The following is a 23,382-nucleotide window of genomic DNA, read 5'->3' on the forward strand; positions in this document are numbered from 1 at the left end:
GGCTTCTTGAGCGAAAAACTAGAGTTCATTTAATTTTACTTCGCTTCGATTATCTTGCTGGAGACACCACCATGTTAAACAATAGTTCAACGCACCGTGTTCCAGGACCAATGTAGAGAGCTTTACGTTTCTTTGCTCGAAAAGAATACAAACAAGGAACAAACTAGGTTGCATTTCGAGCCTTGTATTTGACTCTTTTTTACGCAGGAGTGAAGACTGGCTGATTGCAAAATAACTAGACATTTCCTTAATTTAGTTAGATACCTATGCTCCTGGGAAACAGTTCAATACGCGATAGTGTTAAAGAGCTCGTTTCGCAGAAATTTCGGCGTCGGCGTCGTTTGTTGTGAGCGAAAAGTCATCATCTTGTTCGTGACCGAAAAATTGAGAAAGATGCAAATGAAACGAATAATAAAAGTTCTGAGTCGTGATGTGGATCGAACCCTGTCGCTCGGGTGGAAAGCGGGCCACAGAGCCACGCGTCTGATCGTACAGACAGCGAAAATGACTTCCTCTGCTTGCAAATGCACTGAAAGTAAGCTTCATACTTTACAGACACACGCTTGTTGTATACATGCTTTCACAATACAACATGAATACTGCAATAATATGCGTGATACAAGTGTACATGGCCATCAGGCGTCAGAAAATTTGCTTATCATAATGACTTCATAGTTTAAAGCCGGTCACCCACTACATAAGGCACACACATTACTGAGCCTATTCCCTAAGGCCACGTAACGAGTGCTCAGCAAGTTTGAAAAGATTTCGGCACAATGTGGTTGAAGCACGCACTAGGGACACGTTATCGCTATAGTGTTCAACTCTTAAAGCCAAACCTTCAGGATCCCTTAATTTTTAAGTGAGGCCTTGTGAGTTGTTGCACCACCTTGCGCACTTAATCCGGTGTTGCACCATTTCCTATATCGGTTAAGGTCGATGTCATTGAATAAGGTCTCCAGATGACGTCTGAGCATAACGTCGCTGATTACGTCATCAAGGCATGACATCACAGAATCACTGGCGCGCTTTCGTCATTCACATGCCTTTAGCTAACATTCCTATTCATGCCGCTGGCGGTCATCGTCAGTGAGCAGTCGGTATGGAGTTCAGCCCATAGATGTTTCGCCTTAACACCGCAGCTGCTGGACTGCTTCACGATTCCGGTGGTGCTGGCGTTGTCGTGGCTGGCGCTCAAGGTGCGCTACCACCCGGTGCACGTGATGGGCGTCAGCGTGGCGCTGCTGGGCGTCGGCTGCCTGGTGTGGGCCGACGCGCACGAGGCGTCTCACTCGGCTGGACAGGCGTCGCCCTCGGCCAACCGTCTGCTGGGCGACATGCTCTGCCTCGGCGGCGCCGCACTCTACGGCATATCCAACGTGGCGCAAGAGGCCTCCGTCAAGCTCTGCGGCACCGTCGAGTTTCTCGGCGCGGTGGGACTTTTCGGGAGCGTCATCAACGGCATCCAGCTGTGAGTGGGCTGCCGTTCTGCCATCGGCTGCAAAGCGTTTGATTGCTCATGAAAAAAAGGCCAAGCGTGTTTTTGGATGGTTGCGCTGCTGTCGCGCGTGTCGACTTCATTTATATATTACGAGCTGTTATTGTGCTGGCGTGCCTTTCGCTTGGACTACGCTGTGCGTCGCACTCAAGTCTAAAGGTTTTCTGTCATTTTGATGAAACGACGAGAATGAAAGTACTTCATTTGTTGAATGAGAGCTATATAGCTTCAAGGTGTCGGTGTTGATGGCAGCAACCACAGCGAATACTGGTCATGCAGATTGCAAAGCATGACAGTGGTTAATAAAGCTGATAGAAAACTTGTTTTAGTTTTTCTTTACTAAAATTGTATTACTGATTGATCGGTAATTGTTATGCGGGAGGTACCGGGTTCAATACCCAGTGCCGTTCGATGACCCAGTGGTTTATCGAGATATGGAGCAGCAGCCAACCCGAAACTCGGCTATATCGACTCGCCCATGTCGCTGGCTGCCTACCAGTACAACAGGTACACGCAAGCTTCGAAGTGATGCTACCACAATTGGAAGGTTTCGTTTCTTGATTTAGACGATCGCGTACCCCCGTATACACACACTTTCTAAATTACACCCTTCCGAATATCCCAATGATGCGGACGGATACCAACACTTACACACATTACATACAGGTTCCCTCGCGCGCTGTTCCGGCAAGCTTGACGCTCATACAGCTCCCATACAGTAGGAGGCGCGGCTTTCAAATCAGGCCTTGGGAGGCCACTTGGTAACCCCGGACGAGGCCCGGCGAGCCGCTTTAGCCAGAGCATCTCTAGATGAACGGCCCTACCTAATTTAGTTACTAACAGACAGTACTAAAAACGTTAGTTATCTCTGATTAGTCGCTTGAGGGGCACCCCACACTGGGAAGCTAAAGCGGCATGGCAATATACAAGGTTTCTTAATTGCTTTGGTGTTGCTCCTCACTTATGTAAGCGATGAATCATAATAATGACTGGAGACTAATTCATAATTCATAATTGGTTCAGAAGTGGTGACTAAAATCTTAAGTAACCTTTGCAAGGATACACACCGTTCTCGAACGTTGCGTGAGATTACGCTTGTTACTGCTATGATTCGGGCTGTTCGTAACTTTCGTGAACATATTCTGTTCGCGTCTAATACACAGTGACTGGAGTAAGGAGTTTACAAGTTGCCACGATGTTGTGCGTGCGTCTCTGAAGCAGTCGGCACTGTGCCCTTTCTCGTGTTACAGCTGCAAGAACTCGTTCGACAAGGACCGCGTAACCAGACCAGTGGCGTAGCCGTGGGGTGGCATCCCGGGCCCGTGTCCCCTCTCTCCACCAAAACTGGTTTCCATGACATGCAGAGCTAAAAACGACCATTTAAAGGAGGCGCCCACCCCGAAATAAAGAAGTCCCCCCCCCCTCGAAAGAAAAAAAAAAGCATCACATATGTACACCTTTGTCCCGCCGCGGTGGTATAGTAGCTAAGGTACTCGGCTGCTTACCCGCAGGTCGCGGGATCGAATCCCGGCTGCGGCGGCTGCATTTCCGATGGAGGCGGAAATGTTGTAGGCACGTGTGCTCAGATTTGGATGCACGTTAAAGAACCACAGGTGGTCTAAATTTTGGGAGGCCTCCACTCCGGCGTCTATCATAATCATATGGTGGTTTTGGGACGTTAAACTCCACTTATCATATCAATATGTACGCCTTTGATAAGCCGTCACGTCGGGTTAACGTCAATCGTGGTTAGGTGCCGTGCGCTGAAGTTGATTTATGTAGCAGTGTCCAGGGCCAGCCCAGCATCTTCGCAAGCATGCATCAGCGCTTCATATCAGCTTCTGGTGTCGCTAATACTCATGTTCCTGTTGACATCGTTGCGCAAACTCAAACAACTGGCTATGTAAACATCTGCAACTTTTCAACTTTTGTCTGTGCGTGAAAAAATTGTGCCTATAGTCAGCGTCATTTCATGACGTCTCGCCCAATAAAAAAACATTGCAACACGGTCACCTTCCCTCCGCATGTTTAGAATAACGTCGATTCCCAGGTACGTGGGATGTGCCAAATTTTTTCAAGTTTTTTTTCTTATTTTGTGCGATAGTGGTTACGTACACCGACGGTGGTGGCGGACAACTACGGAAGAAAAGCTAGGTGGTTGGCCTGAATCCATTTTCTGGCCTGCTACGCAGCGTTAGGCGAGGGGAGGAGGTGTAAAAGAAAGGAGAGAAAGAGAAGGTGTTGTTGATGATGAGGAGGAAGTTGGCGATGTAGCAAGAGCTTGGATCAATTTATAGTCTCCTGTCGAGTTCTGTCTCTCGTGGAAACTTGGTAAGCGCTTTCAGAATATCGCGAGGTGGTGTTCCCAGCAGAACTTTTTTTAGAAGCTTGCTGCTCGGTACATTTCATCAATACGGTGGCCATTGAATTACCTGGCGCGATATATCGTGAGCACAAGATACGTTCAGTTGTCTCAGGCCTCGCTATTGGGGGCACGGCCGATAACGTGTACGTAAAGACGAGTGAACGCCACACTTATCGTGACCGACGCAATACGCTTGTGTTGCACCTTTTCATGGTTGGCCGTAACCTAATGTGTATATCTAGGTCGAGTTCGTGAAGGCGGCGGTGGTGGTGACTTGGTAGGGACAAATAGGCTGCCGTAGTTTTACGGTGGAGTGTGTGCACAACAGTGTTAGTATCCAGTCGTGAAAACGGAATAGCCAATTTTGTGGCGGTATTGTGAGCCATATTTGCCTCCGCGTCGGCTTGCTCGTTTTCATGTAGGCCCAGTGCCCTGTTATCCACTGATATCTTATACGATGGTCCCTTTTCGGGGCTACATTGTGTGATTCAGCCACCTTTTGAGCAAGAAGATAATATGGCCCCCGTTTAAGCACCGAATCTATGACATTAAGGGCTGGTTTAGATTCGCAATATATAGTCCAGCTGCAAGGAGGCTTCGTTGATATATAACGAATCACCTCGCGGATGGCCACAATCTCTGTTACGGTTGATGTTGTTCGATGCTCTAGGCGAAAGCGTTCGCTTGTCTTTAATCTTGGAATGACGGAAGCCGCTGTTGAAGCTGTGGGTGACACAGACCCGTCAGTAAAAACATGTGTGGGAGAGGAATATTCTGTAGATATAAACGATAACGTGAGTGTTTTTAGGCCACGTGAGGTTATACGCTACTTTTCCCCTCTCGGCGAACGGATAGGTGGTGGTGGTAGAAAACATTTTATTATAGAAAATGCGCCAAAGAGTTGCGAAATATTGCATGCTTGTGTGGCAAGACCCCATTCCGTGATGCCAATGGTGTTGGCCGCTGCTCGAGCGTGCCTCGCCAAGGAGCGTTGAGCATCTAAGGTCGAACAGCCGTGCAGATACTCCTTCCAAGCCTCTCCAGTTGGGATGGGGAAAAGGGGTGAAAAAGGAAGGGGGTTTTGGGGCACGAAGCGACGACGTGGTAGGTGTCGGCCAGGACCTGGAGGTCGAGTTGGTGACACTGATTTTCGGCAAAAAAATGCCTGGTGACCGCCGGACTGAGATATATGTGTTCGTCTCTAGGCGGCGTTGTATTCGCTCGTCCGCTTTTTCAGGTCTTAATAAAGTCCGTGCTGGTACCTCTGCAGATTTCACCGGAGCAAAGCCTGAGGGAATGACGCTCTCATGGCGTGAGATTGCTTTTGCAAAAGTGCTGTCTGGTCGATGGGTATGCACTGTCGATAAAGCATAACGATTGTGACGGGTCAACAGTCGGAGATATACTCTTGAAGATTCGCATGAAAGATATCTCTCTATTGGTGTTATGCATGCTCCCGCAATGACTCCCATCGTTGAAGTACAGCGTGGCAGTCCAAGACATGTTCTCAATGCCTGAGCTTGCAAGATTTGCTGCCTACGCCCATGAACGTGATCACCTATTGGAACAGTGGCACAGCAGTCCAATCATTCTTAGCCATTTTGTATTTCGTGGGTTTTTTTTTATTGTTCGCACTTCTTTAGTGTTCATGCTTGTGAGGATGATATTGGTGATTGTTCTATCATTACGTTCAGTCCGTCGTATATCTCATTGGAGCAATGTATCCTAGACCATTCAAAAAAAGAAGAAAACGTAACGTGAGGCAAGCTTCGGGGGACAAAGTTTACCATCCGGCGCACTGTTTGCGCGAAAGATAATGAGAAACGTTGTTGTTATGGGAACGGGGCTGTCATTATGAACTGAAAGGCTGCAAAGAAAGGAACAACGTCCGGCGGCGTGCACCGCGTTTCGAACAAGCGAGGAGTTCGCCACCGGCGAAGTCATTTGCGATTTTCGCTTCCTCTTTGGAGGAATCGTAGGAAGGTGGGGAGGTAGAGATCGGAACCTCTGGGCTTCACCGGTGGATGCTAATTAGGGAAGCCCTGTGGTCATTACCGCGGTTGTGTGTCGCACCTCTCGCTGCTACCGTGGTGGTGGGACTGTCGTTAGCGCGTCGGCCAGCCGAGGCGTGCCCGGCCTGCCGAACGTGAGCCGGCCGCTTCCGAACCGTCAATGTGAATCCACGCGGTCGTTAGCGAGCGGTGCGACCGCCGATTGGGTCCGTCATGAAGGGCGTGGCTGGTTACCGGTGGCGGCGAGTCAAGAAGCGTGACAGTGACTGAATGGCGGCACGCTATACAGAGACGGGCGGGTGAGCGCTTTGTTGTAAAAGGGCGAGGAAGCACACAAACTGAGTTGTGTTCGTGTGCGCGAACAAAACACACTAGCGTGGTCTTGCGGAGATGCATTGAAGGTTCTTCCCTGTTTATTTATTGATGAATATCGCCAAATGTCTAAATATATTGCTGCTGCCATGATTGGTGAGCTAGCTGGAGTGCTATCGACAATTTTGGAACAGCAGCAGTCATTCAGCAGGCACGGAAATCGCGGTAGTTTTCTTGCGATAGCAAGTACATGGACACTTTCAGCTGAATTTTGTCGCCGGCGTCCCCGTCACTCACCGTATATATATATATATATATATATATATATATATATATATATATATATATATATATATATATATATATATATATATATATATATATATATATATATGCAAACGCAACAAAAAATAAACGAAGGAAAGACTCCGGAGTGCGGAATCGAACTTTGGTCCTCTGAATCATGTGTGCGAGGCGTTAGCCACTGAGCCACCGAGGAGCCACCTTCACTCCAACCACTAAGCCACCTTTGCGGCAGAGCTGCCACTTTCTTTTTTCGTTCCTCTGCAATCTTAACGCAGCCACTGTATAAGGGTTCGAGCCTGAGACTTCGTGTTTACAGGTAAACGTGAATTACGTAATCGTCACTTACAGCTGGCTATGCTTTGTACGCTGAGTTACAGTCTGTTTAATTTAATTTCATTTCATTTTATTTCCTTAAAGACCCCTTGCGGGGCATTACATAAGAGGTGGGTACATAAAAATTGAGCAGAAAACAATCGTTTGTCCTAAAGTGAAAGATGATTAGTAATATTGGTTGTGAAGGTAGAAGTACAAGTAATGGCAGGAATGTCGCCTGAAAGGCCATTCCAGGCAACTGCTGTGCGAGGAAAAAAATCATGTTGAAAAGGTAGCGGTGCGTGCACGTGGGCGTGCGACTTGAAGAGGATGATTAGTTCGTTGAGAAATGTGCGCTGGGGGAACAAAATAAGGTGGCATGCGCATCGAGCTGTGAAAAAACTTATGAAATAACGAAAGACTGGCGATACGGCGGCGGAGAGAAAGGAGGGGCAGTTGAAGTTCTGCCTTTAGTGAAGATACGCTGACGTCATGGGAGTAAGAATTATTGATAAACCTAGTGGCACGGTTTTGAATACACTCAAGGGCGTCTTCAAGATAGGCCTGTTGCGGGCTCCAGATTGGGGATGCATATTCAAGTTTAGTTCTAACAAGGCTTTTGTAAGCTAATAGTTTTACATTTCTAGGTGCGTTACGTAGATGACGTCGCAAGAATCCCAATGTTTTGTTTGCCGATGATATGACTTTCGTGATATGCAAACCCCATGAAAGATCGTTGCAGTGTGTGACCCCCAGATATTTAAAAGAATTAACAGTTTCAACTGGAACATTACTGATGGAATATGGAAAAACAAGTGGAGAACGGCGGTGGGTGAAGGATAAGGCTTTGCATTTGTGAGGGTTAAGTTCCATTAGCCAATCATCGCACCATTGTTTTACATTGTTAAGATCACTCTGTATAGCTAATTGATCAGAAGCGTTACAAACAGTGTGGTAAATAACACAATCGTCGGCAAACATTCGGATTTTACAGGATGCATGAGTTGGGAGATCGTTAATAAATATCAGGAATAAAATCGGGCCCAGAACCGACCCCTGCGGGACACCAGAGTTTACCGGAAGTGAAGTAGAGGTAGCATTGTTAACAAAGACAGCTTGAGTGCGGTTACTTAAAAATTCATGGATCCACTTTAGGACGTCGCGGTGTAGGTTTAAGCGGGAAAGTTTCAACAGAAGGCGTTTATGGGGTACTTTATCGAATGCTTTCGCAAAGTCCAGGAATATGGCATGTGGGATATTGTGCTGCCCTTCGTAATTGTCCGCTCGTTTCATGTGCGCTTTTTCGGCAATATTGCGATGTGGACTTCACAAGTTACGCCTTGTCCGGTCCGCATTGCAAGAGTGCTTAACAGGCGGACATCCTATATAAGTGTCTCTCATTCGCACAAAAGAGGCACCAGTCATTTAACCGAAGCTAGAATTGTTCAATTTTTTGATCGACAGAAGCTTCGTTTACGCGCGAACCTGGCCATTCGTTAGCTCGCTGGGAACGTTGGCCGAGGTGATCTCGTGGCGCGGTTACCTTCGGCAAAATATTTTCTGATCCTATAAACTAAAAGAATGACTCCAAAAAAGATAGTTTCAAACGAGAAACAAATGTCTCTCCTACATTTTAACATCAGCTGTGTCTCTACAGATCGTCGATGCTTGCGGTTCGTGGCCTCCGTGATCAGCTTCGGCACGCAGCTGGAGCTGACCGATTGGTGACGCCGACACGCAGTGACGTGCAACGCATTCACTACCACTTGCAACGACGTTGATTACCCTGAGAGTGCATGCACACATGGCCTCGAAGAATGTGGCAGTGGCAAAGCCCACAAGAAAGGGGGCAGGAGACAGGCCCCCACGGTACTGCATTGGCTACAAGGCTGCTTCAGAGTGTAATTTTCAATCTAAACCAATTCGTTGTTTCCCTTCGCTGTCACTGTAATTCAAATTGGGCTCCTGAGGAGCGCGACCTCGAAAGGGTTGTTAGTTTTGTCGTGCCAGACGAGTTGGTTGTTGTTGTGTATATGGTAATCACTACAGTCATTTTGAATCTTTGGTCGAATGTTCACGTCATGTGCAGAAGAGAACTTTCATGTCCTCGAAGTTAAAGTTTTATCTTTTTAATTGTGCAGGGGTGCTATGAAAGATGACTCGAGTCGGTTTGCTCCGAGCTTGCTCCACGGCGGCCATGACATCAAGACAGTGCGGAGCGCGTGATAGCAGCGCTGATAAAAATGGCTACAAGAAGGCGCGTGGCGACAGAAACACATGTGGGACATTTGAGGAAGTTATCAAAGAAACACAGCCTGCGCTCGTACACGTGAGCGCCACCACTCAGTCAACATTTCAGCAGTGCAGGACCGCCAGCTTGATTGCCGCGCTATCTTTATCGCCGAATCAGCACGCGCCTCCCACTGTCGTGGTACTCAGATTTGGGTACACGTTAAAGAAGCCCAGGTGGTATAAATTTCCGGAGCCCTCTACTACGGCGTCTCTCATAATCATATGGTGGTTTTGGGACGTTAAACCCCACAAAGCAATCATCAATCCCACTGTCGTGTTCGTGGGCGTTTGCGCTCCTGCAGGCAGCTTCTTTCGTTTTGCCTTCAGCATGAGCATTTCCACTCTTGAAGGCAGCAAGGGTGCACACGCAGCACTCTCGTGCTGCTTCTTTTCCCTTGTATCAAATATTGCAGTTGAATATAAAGACAAGTTGCCACCATGGACGCTCGCATCATGGCGGCAACGCAGATGTAAGTTGACACGTCGTGAGTGCGGTGAAATCGAATGCGATACGTAGTAGCCATGGGTTGGTATAAATATTATGTCTGCGTGCATGTGTGCATGGTCCACGCGATATAGCTGATAGATGAATCTTGCCGCTCAGTGACGTTGCTGCGTGAGCATTGCTCCTTGGCAAGAGTGAAAGTCATGGGCGGACCCGACCTTCGTAGCGGGCGTCTGCCAATCAAACTAATTGACGGATGAGCTCGGATACAAACTCGTTAATAGGCCCGTTCAACTCGTGACTATCATGGTGCCTGTGAAACTGTCAAGTGTTTGATGCAGTGGATGCTAAGCAGCAGCTTCTTTGCATATAAAATAATTTAGTCTTCTTGCACTGCCATAGAGCAGCTTTTGATAACAAAGCTGCTTACAGCTTTTAGATTCGGTCATCTACTCATCTGCTTGGTCTGGTTAGAAGTGAAGGCCGCATCTGCTCTGTCTTAATTTTGTTTATATCAATTACCTAGGGCTCAATGAGCATAAAGCTGAACAGATAGATAGATAGATATGTGGGGTTTAACGTCCCAAAACCACTATATGATTATGAGAGACGCCGTAGTGGAGGGCTCCGGAAATTTAGACCACCTGGGGAAAGCTGAACAGTCTTGTGTTAATTGATAAGGATCCAATAAAAACTGCAATAATTATCTCAATTATATTTGACAAAGCCATCATTACTATAGAGCTCTAAAACGTAATTCTTATTGATACCATACTAATTGTCATGAAATTGGTAAGGTCTAATTAGCACTCTTTTACTTTGCGTGCTCATGAATAACATTGCGTTAATTAGCATAGTTTTGTTAGCATGCCAAGTAGCATGTTTTGTTATAACAGTTCTGCTTTACATCGTTTAATTACCATGATCTTAATAGGATGTGGCGTTATTACCTCGTTCTTACTACGGCTTGGTCAGTTACCTTGGTCATAGCATGTCCTGGCCTAACTAGCCAAGTAAAGTGACCGGCCATATAGCTAGTTAGCCCGCCCACGGGCTCGGGGGCTAGTAGATGATGAAGGGGACAAATAGGTGCGCACCAGCCGAGAAGCGCGCTAGAACGTACAGGCTGATAATTAATACGGATCCTCAGGTTTAGCTGTGGTCACGCTGATGGGAGGTGCTCGGCAGGAACGAATCTCAGAGGCTACCGTGCTGATTATTCTAAAGCAGACTTCGTGCAGGCATTAAAAGCTTCAAAATTAACTTGAGCAGCTCGTGCCTTTCAAAAATATCAGGAAAAGCTTCTGACACATTCATTGCATGGGCGCACGTTTGCACTCAGTGGAAGGAAAACCAAATGAAAAAAGGTGATTTTTCTTTTAAAACAGCAAATTAAAACTTAAATAACATACGTAATCTACAGCAATGCAAGCGGGAAACCGTACCATTTGGTGGAGCTCGATAAGTGTGGTTGTCAATATTTATGTTGTCCCAAAAGCACTTGGCCTCTCCGAAGATTTAGGTTGCACTGTGTGCGCACGGTTATTCACTCATTCTGTTCGTTCAGGTGTCTGGTCACGTCATTGGCGGTTTTCATTATCATGGTGTACGTGGTCTATTTTAAAAGTTAGCGTCTCTGTCTATAGGATCAAAGGTTGCTATTAAGGTGCACCTTATGACATTCCGTCAAGTCTTGATTTAAACGTATACGGACAGTTTTGCAATTGTGACTTCTTGGTTAGTTGTTGGTCACACTCTTCTGACCCGACCCACCTGGAAGGATATGTAGACCATGCATGTGGCGGTACATTGGTTGAAAAGGTAGTAAAAATATTAGGAAAAATGAAAAAACGTGAATCGAAAATATAAATAATATAGGGAAATGTGAACTTTTTTAAAGATGACTTAAGTAATGGTTTAGTAAACGTCATGCTTATTCGCTTATTTCATTGTTTTTGTAGGGCCTTGCTGGAGAAGGAAAAAGTGGGCGAAATTCACTGGGATGATTGGCAAGAAGGTAAGTACCTTGTAGATAAAATACATCACGCTTAAGGCCTGGTCTGGTTGCACGTTTTAGGGGCGAAGCTTCTAAAGCGGCACCCGTTCGTCCTTCGTTGTAGTGCGTAACATGTTTAACGCTTTGACCTGCAATGTGGTGCCGGTGGGAGATTTCTCCTGTGCGTTGTTGAACAATAAAAAATTCGCAGCGTGCGCGTTAACTAAAAGCCGAATTCTCCTGTCTCTCATTCCTCATTAGTAGCCATTGGCATATACATTGAGCACTATCTGACAAGAAAAGTTTGCTACGTTATACTCGCTGGGCGTAACCTCCTTGGTTTTAAAAAAGTTAATCGAGCGTAGGGACGCAGTGCCATGAATACAGTGAACTAGTACATACCATGAACTCGAGGTGGTTAAAGGTGGGAAGTAGACACAAAGCACAAGCCGTAAGAAAGTGTGCGTGTGCCACCTCTCGTTTAGTCCTTGGAATATCCGCTGGATGGCGGTGCTTCTATTTGCGGAATATATGATGAAAAGATGCGAAATGGTGGTACTTGGAGAGTTGACTAGATGGGCGAACGGACACACATATGCATGGACGGACGCATGGGTGGCTGCACGGACGGATGGACGCATGAACGGACGCAGTGGCGGATGCATGGACGAACGCAGGGATGGACGCACGGATGAACGTGCGGACGCACGAACAGACGCACGCACGGACGGGCGGATGGACGCACGGACGGTTACACAGATGGACGCACGGACGGACGGAAGCAAGAACGTATGGACGTATGGATGCTTTGCCCCCGCTCTCCATAATTCACCCCGTGGATATGCTGCCATTTTTTGTTTTACCGCGCTCTTAATAACAGCGGCTCCCTGTGGTTCATTCCTGTGCACCACGCAACAAAAAAACTACACTCTCGAAAGAAACTGCGTCGCATCTCGCAGGGCGTTATGATGTGCTGCAACATTTTTCTTCCGTAGAAGGAAATCCAGCCGGACTTCATTTCGTGGTGTGCCATAAGCCTCAAATCAGGCAGACTGATGAGGAATCGGCCGTTTCGTTGGCGTAGAAAAGGACCGTTAGGAAGAAGGGACACCAGAAAGACAGGAAAGGCAAGAACGTGTATAAATTTTGCATAAACGGTGTCCGGCCTCCACAAGGAAAAGGGGTGGGGGGAGGGTGTTTAAAGATTAGTAAAGAAAAAAAAGAGAGGCGGAGCACACACGCTCACACATGTGACGTCACAGCGCAGGGCGCCAGCCTTGTGCGGTGTACGTCACCATTAAAAGTGTTACGATGTTGCACGACCGTTATAGAAAAATTATCCTATATCAGCATAGGCTCAACCCCACCGCAATAACTTCGGCCGGATGTACGCCATACAAGAGTATTGAAGACGTCACAAACGTTTCATTTCATTTCATTTCATTTCATTTTATTTCCTTAAAGACCCCTTGCGGGGCATTACATAAGGGGTGGGTACATAAAAATTGAGCAGAAAACAATCGTTTGTCCTAAAGTGAAAGATGATTAGTGATACTGGTTGTGAAGGTAGAAGTACAAGTAATGGCATGAATGTCGCCTGAAAGGCCATTCTAGGCAACTGCTGTGCGAGGAAAAAATGATGTTGAAAAGGTAACGGTGCGTGCACGTGGGCGTGCGACTTGAAGAGGATGATTAGTTCGTTGAGAGATGTGCGCTGCGGGAACAAAATAAGGTGGCATGCGCATCGAGCTGTGAAAAAACTTATGAAATAACGAAAAACTGGCGATACGACGGCGGAGGGAAAGGAGGGGCAGTTGAAGTTCTGCCTTTAGTGAAGATACGCTGACGTCATGGGAGTAAGAATTATTGATAAACCTAGCGGCACGGTTTTGAATACACTCAAGGGCGTCTTCAAGATAGACCTCTTGCGGGCTCCAGATTGGGGAAGCACATTCAAGTTTAGTTCTAACAAGGCTTTTGCAGGCTAATAATTTTACATTTCTAGGTGCGTTACGTAGATGACGTCGCAAGAATCCCGATGTTTTGTTTGCCGATGATATGAGTTTCGTGATATGCAAACCCCATGAAAGATCGTTGCAGAATGTGACCCCCAGATATTTAAAAGAATTAACAGTTTCAACTGGAATATTACTGATGGAATATGAAAAAACAAGTGGAGAACGGCGGCGGGTGAAGGAAAAGGCTTTGCATTTGTGAGGGTTAAGTTCCATTAGCCAATCATCGCACCATTGTTTTACATTGTTAAGATCACTCTGTAGAGCTAATTGATCAGAAGCGTTACAAACAGTGTGGTGAATAACACAATCGTCGGCAAACATTCGGATTTTACAGGATGCATGAGTTGGGAGATCGTTAATAAATATCAGGAATAAAATAGGGCCCAGAACTGACCCCTGCGGGACACCAGATGTTACCGGAAGTGAAGTAGAGGTAGCATTGTTAACAAAGACAGCTTGAGTGCGGTTACTTAAAAATTCACGGCAAACGTCTGGCATTCTCGCCCTTGCACCCTTTGCGCCTTGGTGTTTGGGGAGAAGCTTCCGGCGACCAACTACTCCTCAGGGCACCGGCATGTCTTCGCTGACCGTACTGAAGAGGGGAGGCACGGAGCTGTTCGGGGCAAATGACCTCTATGCGGGATGCGTACGCTCCGAAGAGATTTTGACAGCTTGAGCAGTTGACGTTCAACCAGCGAAAAGCGCGGTCGTGGGTGTCGCGAGTCTCGCGTAGAGCATGTGCCGAGCAACGTATTCAGATGGCTGCAACACCGGGCATCCTCGTCGTCTGCATAAACTGGCGAGGCCATCAGCGGCATTCCGTAAACTCCCTTACGTGAACCACGAGCTCGACTGGTCCTTATGGAACTATTTAGTGTAATTTGTTCAACCGTTATTTTATTACACCCAGCTTTCAATAATTGTATTGTGTGCGTTGCGTCGCAAGTAGTAGCATAGAAACGCGAGCCCGACCTTTCTTAATTCTTTGTATCTCGTGTTGATTGTCATTGTGTCCTTATTTTATTAACTTACCGAGTTCTGTTTACTTGTACCACTTGTGTTCTTTTAGAGCTTAGTTTTTGTGTAGTCATTCTTTTTTACCGCGCGAATCTTTGTTTTTACCTTTACTTAACTTTTGTAAGCTCTTGCATTGCCCTTGATTTAACGAAATGCTTCTTCGTTTTTTATCAAATGTCCGTGTCATCTCTATCAGTACTTCCGTCAGACCCAAACATCGCTACACGTGCAGCCCCGCATGGATCAACCGGCCTGTATATAAATTTTAAATGCTCCACTAGGAGGCCTTTCAGGCGTCGCAGGCCTAAACGCAAAGTGGTAGCCGCACGCCGATGTGAGATTGATGGGGCCTCACTACAAAGTGTGTTACCGAAGGACTCAGGTGATACTTTGTCGGTTCTGTTTTATTGCGATAGCAATTGTATGGACAGTCTCAGCTGGTTCTTGCCATCGCCGCCGCCATCATGCTGCGTATATTGATTCGTATCTATATATAGGAAAGCTCAAGAAAAAAAAGGCCCCGTATCTGCATGTTAATCTGCAAATGTCGTAGAAAGACAATAGTCTGGCGTGTGGAGAGAGTGAACAAGACATTTATTTGATGTTCTGCGCAAGATTGTTGGTGAATGGTATTCTGGAGGCGCTGCTTTAGAGTGCCTCGAGCGCTCAGCGGAGGCGAACGAGCGCATCAAGCAAGGCACGTAACACGTGAGACATGAGCGCCATCTGGCAGTTTTCTTGCAAAACGAAGCGCGTGGCTCTGACACGGGTGTGCGCGCCCGGGTAAGTGCCACCACAGTCTCGTCTGCTTTTTCGCATGCCTGTTCAAGTAAAAGACGCACATGCAGAATATATTCATATTTTTTGGTGTCCCAAACATGCGCAATAATTTCTTTTTAATTGGCAATTGCACAAGTGTAAACGCTAAATCTTGAGCAACATTGGGCGCTGCGAATGGGGTCGGCCGTTTCAAACCCCTGTGCCGTTAAGAGTGGACAAACAGACAAATCTACAGTCAGACAGACAGACCAAAATTTTTGCGTCGAAGGTCCCCAAGAGAGACTATCGTATTTAAAAAAGCCGCCCGCACTCGTCTCGTCGCGATGCGCCAACGCGCGCTTATCATCCACGCGTACTTAGTCCTGCGGAGGGGGAGGGGGGGGGGTTAGGTGCTTGTTTGTGTGCACGCGCTTATCCTTCGGTGTGGGGAAAATCATGTATCTTGGCCTTTCACAGAAACGATTGCGTTAGTTGCATGGGCCACAGAGGTCACTTCGCTTCCTGGACAGGCCCCGTTTGCGAAAAGAGCGCGCTTTTCAAACACAGTGAAGTAACAACTGGGACATTCGTTAGTTAGCACTCATATCTGCAGCTGTGATTAAGTTTCGCGCGTCGTTGTTGTTTAAACAGCGCGTTAAACGTCGAGTTGTAAACGTTGCTAGTTATCTCTCGTCTTGTATGTGTTGTTTTTGTGCGTCATTTGTGCGTAAGCAGCGCACTGCATTTTTCGATATGCTAGCAGCGTTACATCCTAAGTTTTTGCTATCGCATTCATTGTTTCGCCCTTGCGGCGAAACTGTGACTTTTTATGCTAAGCAAAAAAAAGAGGGAGTGAGTTGGCAGGTTCATGTGGCGGGGCCACATAAGACCGTTAATATCTCATTTCTTACCATACCAGTTATAGAGAAAACAATTAACCAAGCCTGATACTTAGCTACCACCGCAAAAAAAGCGTCTGCAACAGTGTACAGCCATGCCAGAGATGGTGCTTTTTTCCGCTCGTGGGGTCTCACCTCGGCGCTGATGGCTTATAACCTAGACATGATATGGTTACGCTTGCCGAATAAGTTCCCTCTAGCGGAGGAGCTCTGGGAGAGCCCTTTATATGACTAATAAATGGCGGTATCTCTTAGACATGCGTATATGTGTACGGTGATACTGGCTCGCCCATAGTCTGTCAGCTGGTGCCCATGACGGGAAACGGCTGCTTTTTGCTGTCATATGCGAATTATGGCCCTTTCCTCGCTCTATGCACATGTAACGTAGTTATGTTTACAGCAGGTCTCTGCAAAAACGTCTGCAAGTAAGCGTTTTCACATATAAGTGCACTCACACTCACAGACGGAATCAGAGAAACGGCGGTAGAGGCAGAGGTATTACACGTTTATAGGATCGTCGCATAAACCGCGAAGCAAAGGGTATCACGCAATGTAGAAAGAGAGTGAGAGAAGCAAGGAAAGGTAAGGAGTTAGACCCGACATCCAGTCCGCTACCCTGCGGGGGGAAGGGATAAAGGGGTGAAAAGAGAGACAAGAGAAACGAAAGAGATTGAAGAAACCACAAGCATGCTTGGGGAAGCACATCCAGGTGGCCGCACAGGTCTGTTGTGTAAGTACTTCAGTAGACCTTTTGTTGCCTTCTACGCTGTCGGGGGAAGGGGGGGCACAAGTGCATGGTCCCGGAATCTCGTTTACAGAATATGACTTCAAGGCCAAATGGTTCGAAATCACCCGGAGTGGCCATCGCTGGGTGCCATAGCGAGCTGTTATTCAATGCGAGCTTTAGAAAGTGCCAAACGTGCCGAATGGGTCGTTTGATGCAATGGGTCGTGTGACATTCTGCGTAGCATCATCGGTCGTCGGCGCAGCCAGCGCACTTCTATTCAACATAAAAGCAGCCCGCAAGTTTACGCTGAGATTTCCTTATTTTCAATAATATTGTGATTATATGTAGCCGATGAGAAATTATCTACTGTTATCTATCGGCCATCGGCTTCGTCCGCTAGGTCTATGATGCCCTCCTATATCAGTACGTTTTCATAGAGATCGCTGCAGGTCTTGCTTATAGTACCGTCACTACAACACAGCGCGCGTGATTCGCATGCACCTTTTCCTCGCAGTTTCCATGTTGCTAGGCTTCTCCGGCTGCCTGTTCCTGCTGTACATTCTGATGCCGGTGGTTATTAGGCTGTCGAGCGCCACAGCGGCGAATCTCTCCATCCTCTCAGCAGATTTTTATGCGCTCGCCATTGGTGTCTTCGTCTTCCACTACAAGGTATGGTAAAGTTTTCGTATACGATGTGCTTTCTAATTCTCGATCTGTAACGCAGTTGATTTATTTTATTGCATTTGCATAATTATGCAAACTTCTAGTTACTATTGAGAAGCAAGTCGGCGAAGAGCGTTTGGGCGCGCTCCCTTAGTGGGCAATATATCATCTTCGGGCGCTAATTATGATGCACTGTCTTCAAATGTGTCAAATTTGCATGGCCCAATTCGAAGCCACTCAATATTACGTTCCAAGAAAGAAAATGAAGAAATGTATTGTTTTGCGCGAGTTTCAGTAAATAATGTTATTAGCACGTAATTAGGTATCTTATTATTATTTAGGTAGTAAGTGTCCATTCTTGCATAAAAAATAATAAAATAATAGTCCCAAGTGCAAGCACAGTTTGCTTTTTTTGGTTAAATTCATTTTAAGCGAAGAAACAAATTACCCTTGACGTGGTCCCTGGAACGCTGCACGTCAACAGGTCGTCGAACATGGTAGTATTGCCAGCAAAGGGATCTTCTGCAGCATTACGCAGCATGTAGAAGCTGAATAATTGGCATTTGTCCACTTAAGAAGTTTGCACGAATGTGCAGCCCGCGTTTCAAGCAATTTGAATACACACACAGTGTGGGACCTGCCTCTAAGTTTGAAATACAATTACACGTTGCCGCTTGAGGGGATATTGATAGAATGTCATTGCCGTAGTAGATTATTAACGCACCTTCCAAATTCAAATTTATTCGAGCAACATTCGTTTCAAATAGAGAGAGTTCAATATAAAGAAGGGGTGCCGAACGCTGTTAGCTTTGGCTGAAACCTCCCACGCACGTGAACTGAATAAAATAATAAACGTTCTGGATGAATCAGAAAAGGCGATATAACAAGTTATGTTTACCTCTCAGTGTGCATTGTTTGCTACAATGTAATGTGTTCTAATCTACACTTGCATGGGAAAACGTTTTCTGGAAGGCTGCTTCCCAGCTGTGAAGGAGAAGCAGTTGAACAACTTTTGGAGTTGCGAAGTTGAGTTTTATCTTAGGGCACAGGTCGAGTTTAAAAGGAAAGGCTGGCTATGACGTTGCATTCAATCGCTCTTAGTGTTGTAACCTTTGGTGCATCTCGTTTTAGAGTAATTTTCTTGACTGAAACAGCTGCCAAGATGCCATGTGACTTGAACAATAGGGCATTTAAATATTTCCTCTTCTACAGCGGCGTTCTAAGCGCCTTGGCGAAACCAAGATTCTACCGTCATATAGACGCGAGAACTCCCAGCGCATACGTGCCATAAACGTCGAACAATCCCCGTCACTCGCTACTGGTCGACTAAAAGTGAAGTCGTGAGCGGTAAATAACATGAAATAACATGTGTGCCTCTTTAATAGGGCGAATACCATTACGCACCGCGAGACCACTAAAGACGAGGAAGGTAACACAGCGGCAGTGAAGACCAACTGATGTTTCTGGACTGGTGTATAATGAATAGTTTAGTAGAACTTAAACGAACCCTCCAAATTGACCCAATACTTAATGCCAGTGTCGGGTGCTTTTGCTTCGCTGCACGGTTAATCTTCTGTACGTAGTGTGTGGGCCATCAGTTTTCCTTTGCTTCTTCAACGCCTTCTTATCTAACGTCGCAGTTCCACTGGCTGTACATGGTGTCCTTTTGCCTCGTCATCGCGGGCGTGGCGCTGTACTCATGCAAGCCCACTCCGCTCGGTCTGGGCCACCGAGAAGGGGACTCCGAAGAAGCGCTGCCCTACGCGCCGTCGGCAGGAGTGGCCGGAGGCGTGTGTCCCGTCACCCAGTACGGCTCTTCGGGCACCGAGCACTGTGCCGGGCCTCTTATCTCGGTGTCTCATGCCGTGAGCGTACACCACGCGTTCGGCACGGCGCACGAGCCCAGCCCCAAGACCAACGGTGCCGTCTCCTGATCATGCGGCTGCCCAGCGCCTCCGCCTGCTACGCCGACGACCAACGTTGCTCAATGAACCACACCGATGCCGTGCGCCTTCTATTTTTCATTACGACGCAGTGGTGTCGTTTCCTGCGCGAGGAGAACTTGACCCTCTTTTTTAAAAGTTTGAAAACTGGAACATCTGCTGTGTCAGTGTGGATCTTGTGGAACCGCCTGGCCCCGCTGACAACGTCTTCAAACCTGCATCAACGTGCTTTTGTAAGCATAGGCCAGATGCTGGTTACCGCGTGAACGACAAGAAATAGACTGACCTGGCCAGTGATGGCTTCTCACGATACTTGGATTTGTTTAATGTGCTGTTTAAAACAGACACCACAGTGACATTCATGTTTGCATTGACTGTCTTCGGAAGAATCTGAAATAAAAATGAGGGAAACTGGTTCTAATAGATTAGGTAAAGTAAGGGGCATATATTTTATTTTTCGTTCATTATTTGCGGGAAGCAACTTTCACCTGTGCATCTTCCTTAAGTTGACTATTGAGTGCAAGTTCGGCATTGGTGTGCTTGGTCCTAGGTGATCAACAGAGTGACCTTGTTTTTTTTTTTTTTTTTGTCGAGCCGATGAAAGTTTCCAAAGTTTCGCAGCAAGTTCTAATAGTGCTTCTCTTGTGGGAATATGTTATTGTTAAAATAGTCACGATATGACTTATCAAAAAATAGTTTCATGTGCTACAGAAACAAAAAATGATCATTTCTTGTTTGTTGCTACGAGGGGTGATGAAAGATTATTGTGTAAAATCTTCGATTACTCGATGTGATCTCTTTATAAACAAGAGAACGCTGCGGGGACGCGTCTCTTCATTATAGAGGCATATGTATGACACATTTTAGAGCTTGTCTATGACCTGGACGATATGTTTCGATTCCGGTGCTGTTTGAACACTGTTTGTCGTTCTTATTGTTCAAGCTTATCTGATAATCTCAGCGTAGTCTTGCTCAACGCCAATGTTACGTTTCAAAGAGCACCTGTTGCTGAATCACACAGAAATTTATTTTGATCTAAACTAGTGCATTGCGATCCAAACTAGGGATCCCAGGGTGTTTTTATGCTTGACCAGTGTCATCTTGACAACAGGGCTTTTTATGCTCAGAGCCGTCGACGAATATTCGTTGCATTACTTACATAAATTTAACAGGTGCTGGATAATTTTAAATGTTTGTGGAGACATTGGAACAGCCCGAAAGTCAGTGTTATTTCCAGCCTTTCAGTCAAACAAATGCGTAACTTAACCTATGATTTCTCTGCAGAAGTGGATAAATGGTAAGCAGATAGTGTGTTGAGCGAAGTAAAGTCTTATAAGTACAAAATGTATTGGTCTTATTCATAAGTAAAACTTAGTAGTTGAAAAAAGAATACCAGCACAATTTTAAATGTTTACGTCAGTTTTTTGTTTCGTTAACTTGCAAGAAAGTATATAGATGGAGTCAAGTTTTTTTTTTCTGAAGTTGCTACTAACAAAAATTTTAGAGATTCCAGAATATTCAGGCTTTTATTGCTAGTAGCCATAAACTTGTGCAACTCGTGTGCTCACCAGAAATACATGTTTTGTAGTGTGCACTATTGCAAACAAGAAATCAGCGTTCTTTTCTTTTTTGTCTTGAAAACTCAGCCTACTCTAGCAGTCTTGCTAAACAGCTTCTTTTCTATAATGATGTTGATGATGACCTCATATGAATCGCGCTCACCCACAAAAGGGGATGGGCCAAGAACTAGGTGGCAGGAAGCTTATCTCTGGGAGCATTTATAGCTGATGCCTTGGTCACAATATCAGTTTAGTTACCTTAGTCTGCCAGCAAACTCCGCTAACCTGATAAAGCGAGAGTGGTCTATGCGAATGAAACTATTTGGCTCGGCTTCACAAGCAACATGGTAGACTAAAACTGTGGTCTTAATGAACATATTTTGAAGATGTTGCACGTGTTTGATGCAAAAAGAAAAGAATTGCTTAGTATGTACTGATTCTTGTTCGCCGAAGAGAGTTTTGTGATACTTCATTACTATTTGCGAAGAAGTCGCGTGGCTAACTTGTACTTACTCGCAACTGTGTATGTAAAGAAAACCATTGATTGGCGAAGAAACAAGACTGAAAGTCGTTCATGGTTTAAACTTTCTCCTCTTGTGTTGCAGCGCTCGTTTGCACGCCTTTATTCCCCCTTCTTTTTCTACAGTGTATTTATGCACTTCTGCAAATCGAGCCTTTTGTTTCATATGCATGAGTTAGCTGTTGTAATACCGTATTTTTTTTTTGGTTTCACGAGACGACAGTCACTTGTGTGTAACTTTAATTAGGGTGTCAAGATATTCGGTGCATTTGCCCTACGTACATCGGTCAAATGAGCTTACGCGCGATCTGGGAAATAAGCTCATTTCTCACGCTCGACAAAGTACGAGATAGGGCACTTCACTTAATGATTTAAAGTGTGGGTAGACACACTTGAATGTTTAATGGCTGAGCAAGCATGCGTATTCATTAAAAAAACATCACTGACACGGAGTGAAGTATAATGCACTTCTTTCTACTGCGTTCTCTCATTATAACAATAAGCGAGACAAAGAAAATTTTATGTAAAAATATCAGTCAAAGACGTCAGGAGTCGCCCGTCATCTCTAGCCATTGGATGGAATACCTTGAGACACGACACCAGCAAGGGCTCCACTGATGATGTCTCACTCGATATTTTGGGATCCGGTCTGCGATATTTCGAAATGCTGGTGTTTCCTCATTGTGACTCCGAGTCACACTGCCCTACCGTCCGATAGCACGGGACCTTCAACGAGCCACCTCTCTGAGTTCTCAGCGTTTGACTTCCACGAAAGCATCTTCTGTGACTGTGACCACGTGCCCCGTTGTGTCGTGTCATGCACCAAGAATTCGTGGACATGCGGCCCTGCAATTTATTCGAAGAGACTGTGTCTTCGCAAAGCGAATATCATCGAATTTGTGAGCAAATCCGTTCAGATGCGAGTTGACAGCACGTCGCGGACCACATCTTGTTTCCTTCGAATCACTGGGATGTGGGTCACAGATACCGATGCCGTCAGCAGGGCGTTTGTGGTGTACTGGCTTGTGTGTATGCTTTTGAGCATGGTGGTTACGGAAACTATCAGCGATTACAGTGTTGCAACGCCTTCAAGCATAAGTTTGTCGAATTGGTGCTTGCCGCACTTTAGATAGTGCGTATATTATTTTGTTAGTTTTTGCGTCGAAAAATCTACTTTCAACGGCCGAGTAATGATAAGGTGTAGGGAGTTAAGACTTTGTTGCCATGCGGCTGCTTTTTTTTTCTTGTTGATACTTCTCGCTGCTGTGACATAGCTTCATTGACGGTAGGGATTGAAAATCAAAACTTCTGCAATAAAGCTCAGAACAAGTGGGAGAACGGTGATCAGGAATGCTGCAGGTTTTGTAAACGATTGTTTCTACGAGAAGTGTGAATGCTACCGCCGGCGGTGTGGTACTGTTACTTGTACATATTGCCATAGAAAACTTAGGGCATAGGTTGGTTTAGAACAATATTTCTTTTTTCTTCAAATATTTGTAGAATAAATGACGGTTTTCGTCGAAAAATCAAAACGCACGGCAGTTATTGTGTTTATTCATGACAATGTTGTATTGGCTTTAGACATGTACCGTATTTAAAGTACGTGTGTCGGTTTGTACAACAGCAGTTGGGCACCCTTTTGCTATACTACACATTGCAAGGCTATTGATATTTTTTGTTCATACACATAACAGTCCTATAGGGTTGTGGCAGGAGTGAGTGTACATGTGAATGTATGC

The 23,382-nt window shown here is 45.9% G+C and overlaps 1 protein-coding gene across 1 annotated transcript in view; it reads left to right on the forward strand.

Annotated features, from left to right (window-relative positions):
* Nucleotides 1-23,175, forward strand: part of LOC142761696 (solute carrier family 35 member F2-like) — a 240,889-nt gene extending 217,714 nt beyond the window's left edge. Inside the window, exons 5-8 of the mRNA XM_075895631.1 lie at nucleotides 1,143-1,471; nucleotides 11,504-11,559; nucleotides 17,473-17,627; nucleotides 19,262-23,175. Of these exons, the coding sequence (XP_075751746.1) occupies nucleotides 1,143-1,471; nucleotides 11,504-11,559; nucleotides 17,473-17,627; nucleotides 19,262-19,555 (834 nt within the window). The 3' untranslated portion in view covers nucleotides 19,556-23,175. The remainder of the gene's footprint in view (nucleotides 1-1,142; nucleotides 1,472-11,503; nucleotides 11,560-17,472; nucleotides 17,628-19,261) is intronic.
* Nucleotides 23,176-23,382: the final 207 nt, after the last annotated feature.

The sequence above is a fragment of the Rhipicephalus microplus genome, chromosome 5 (genome assembly GCF_043290135.1).
Source record: "Rhipicephalus microplus isolate Deutch F79 chromosome 5, USDA_Rmic, whole genome shotgun sequence".
Taxonomy (NCBI): Eukaryota; Metazoa; Arthropoda; class Arachnida; order Ixodida; family Ixodidae; genus Rhipicephalus; species Rhipicephalus microplus.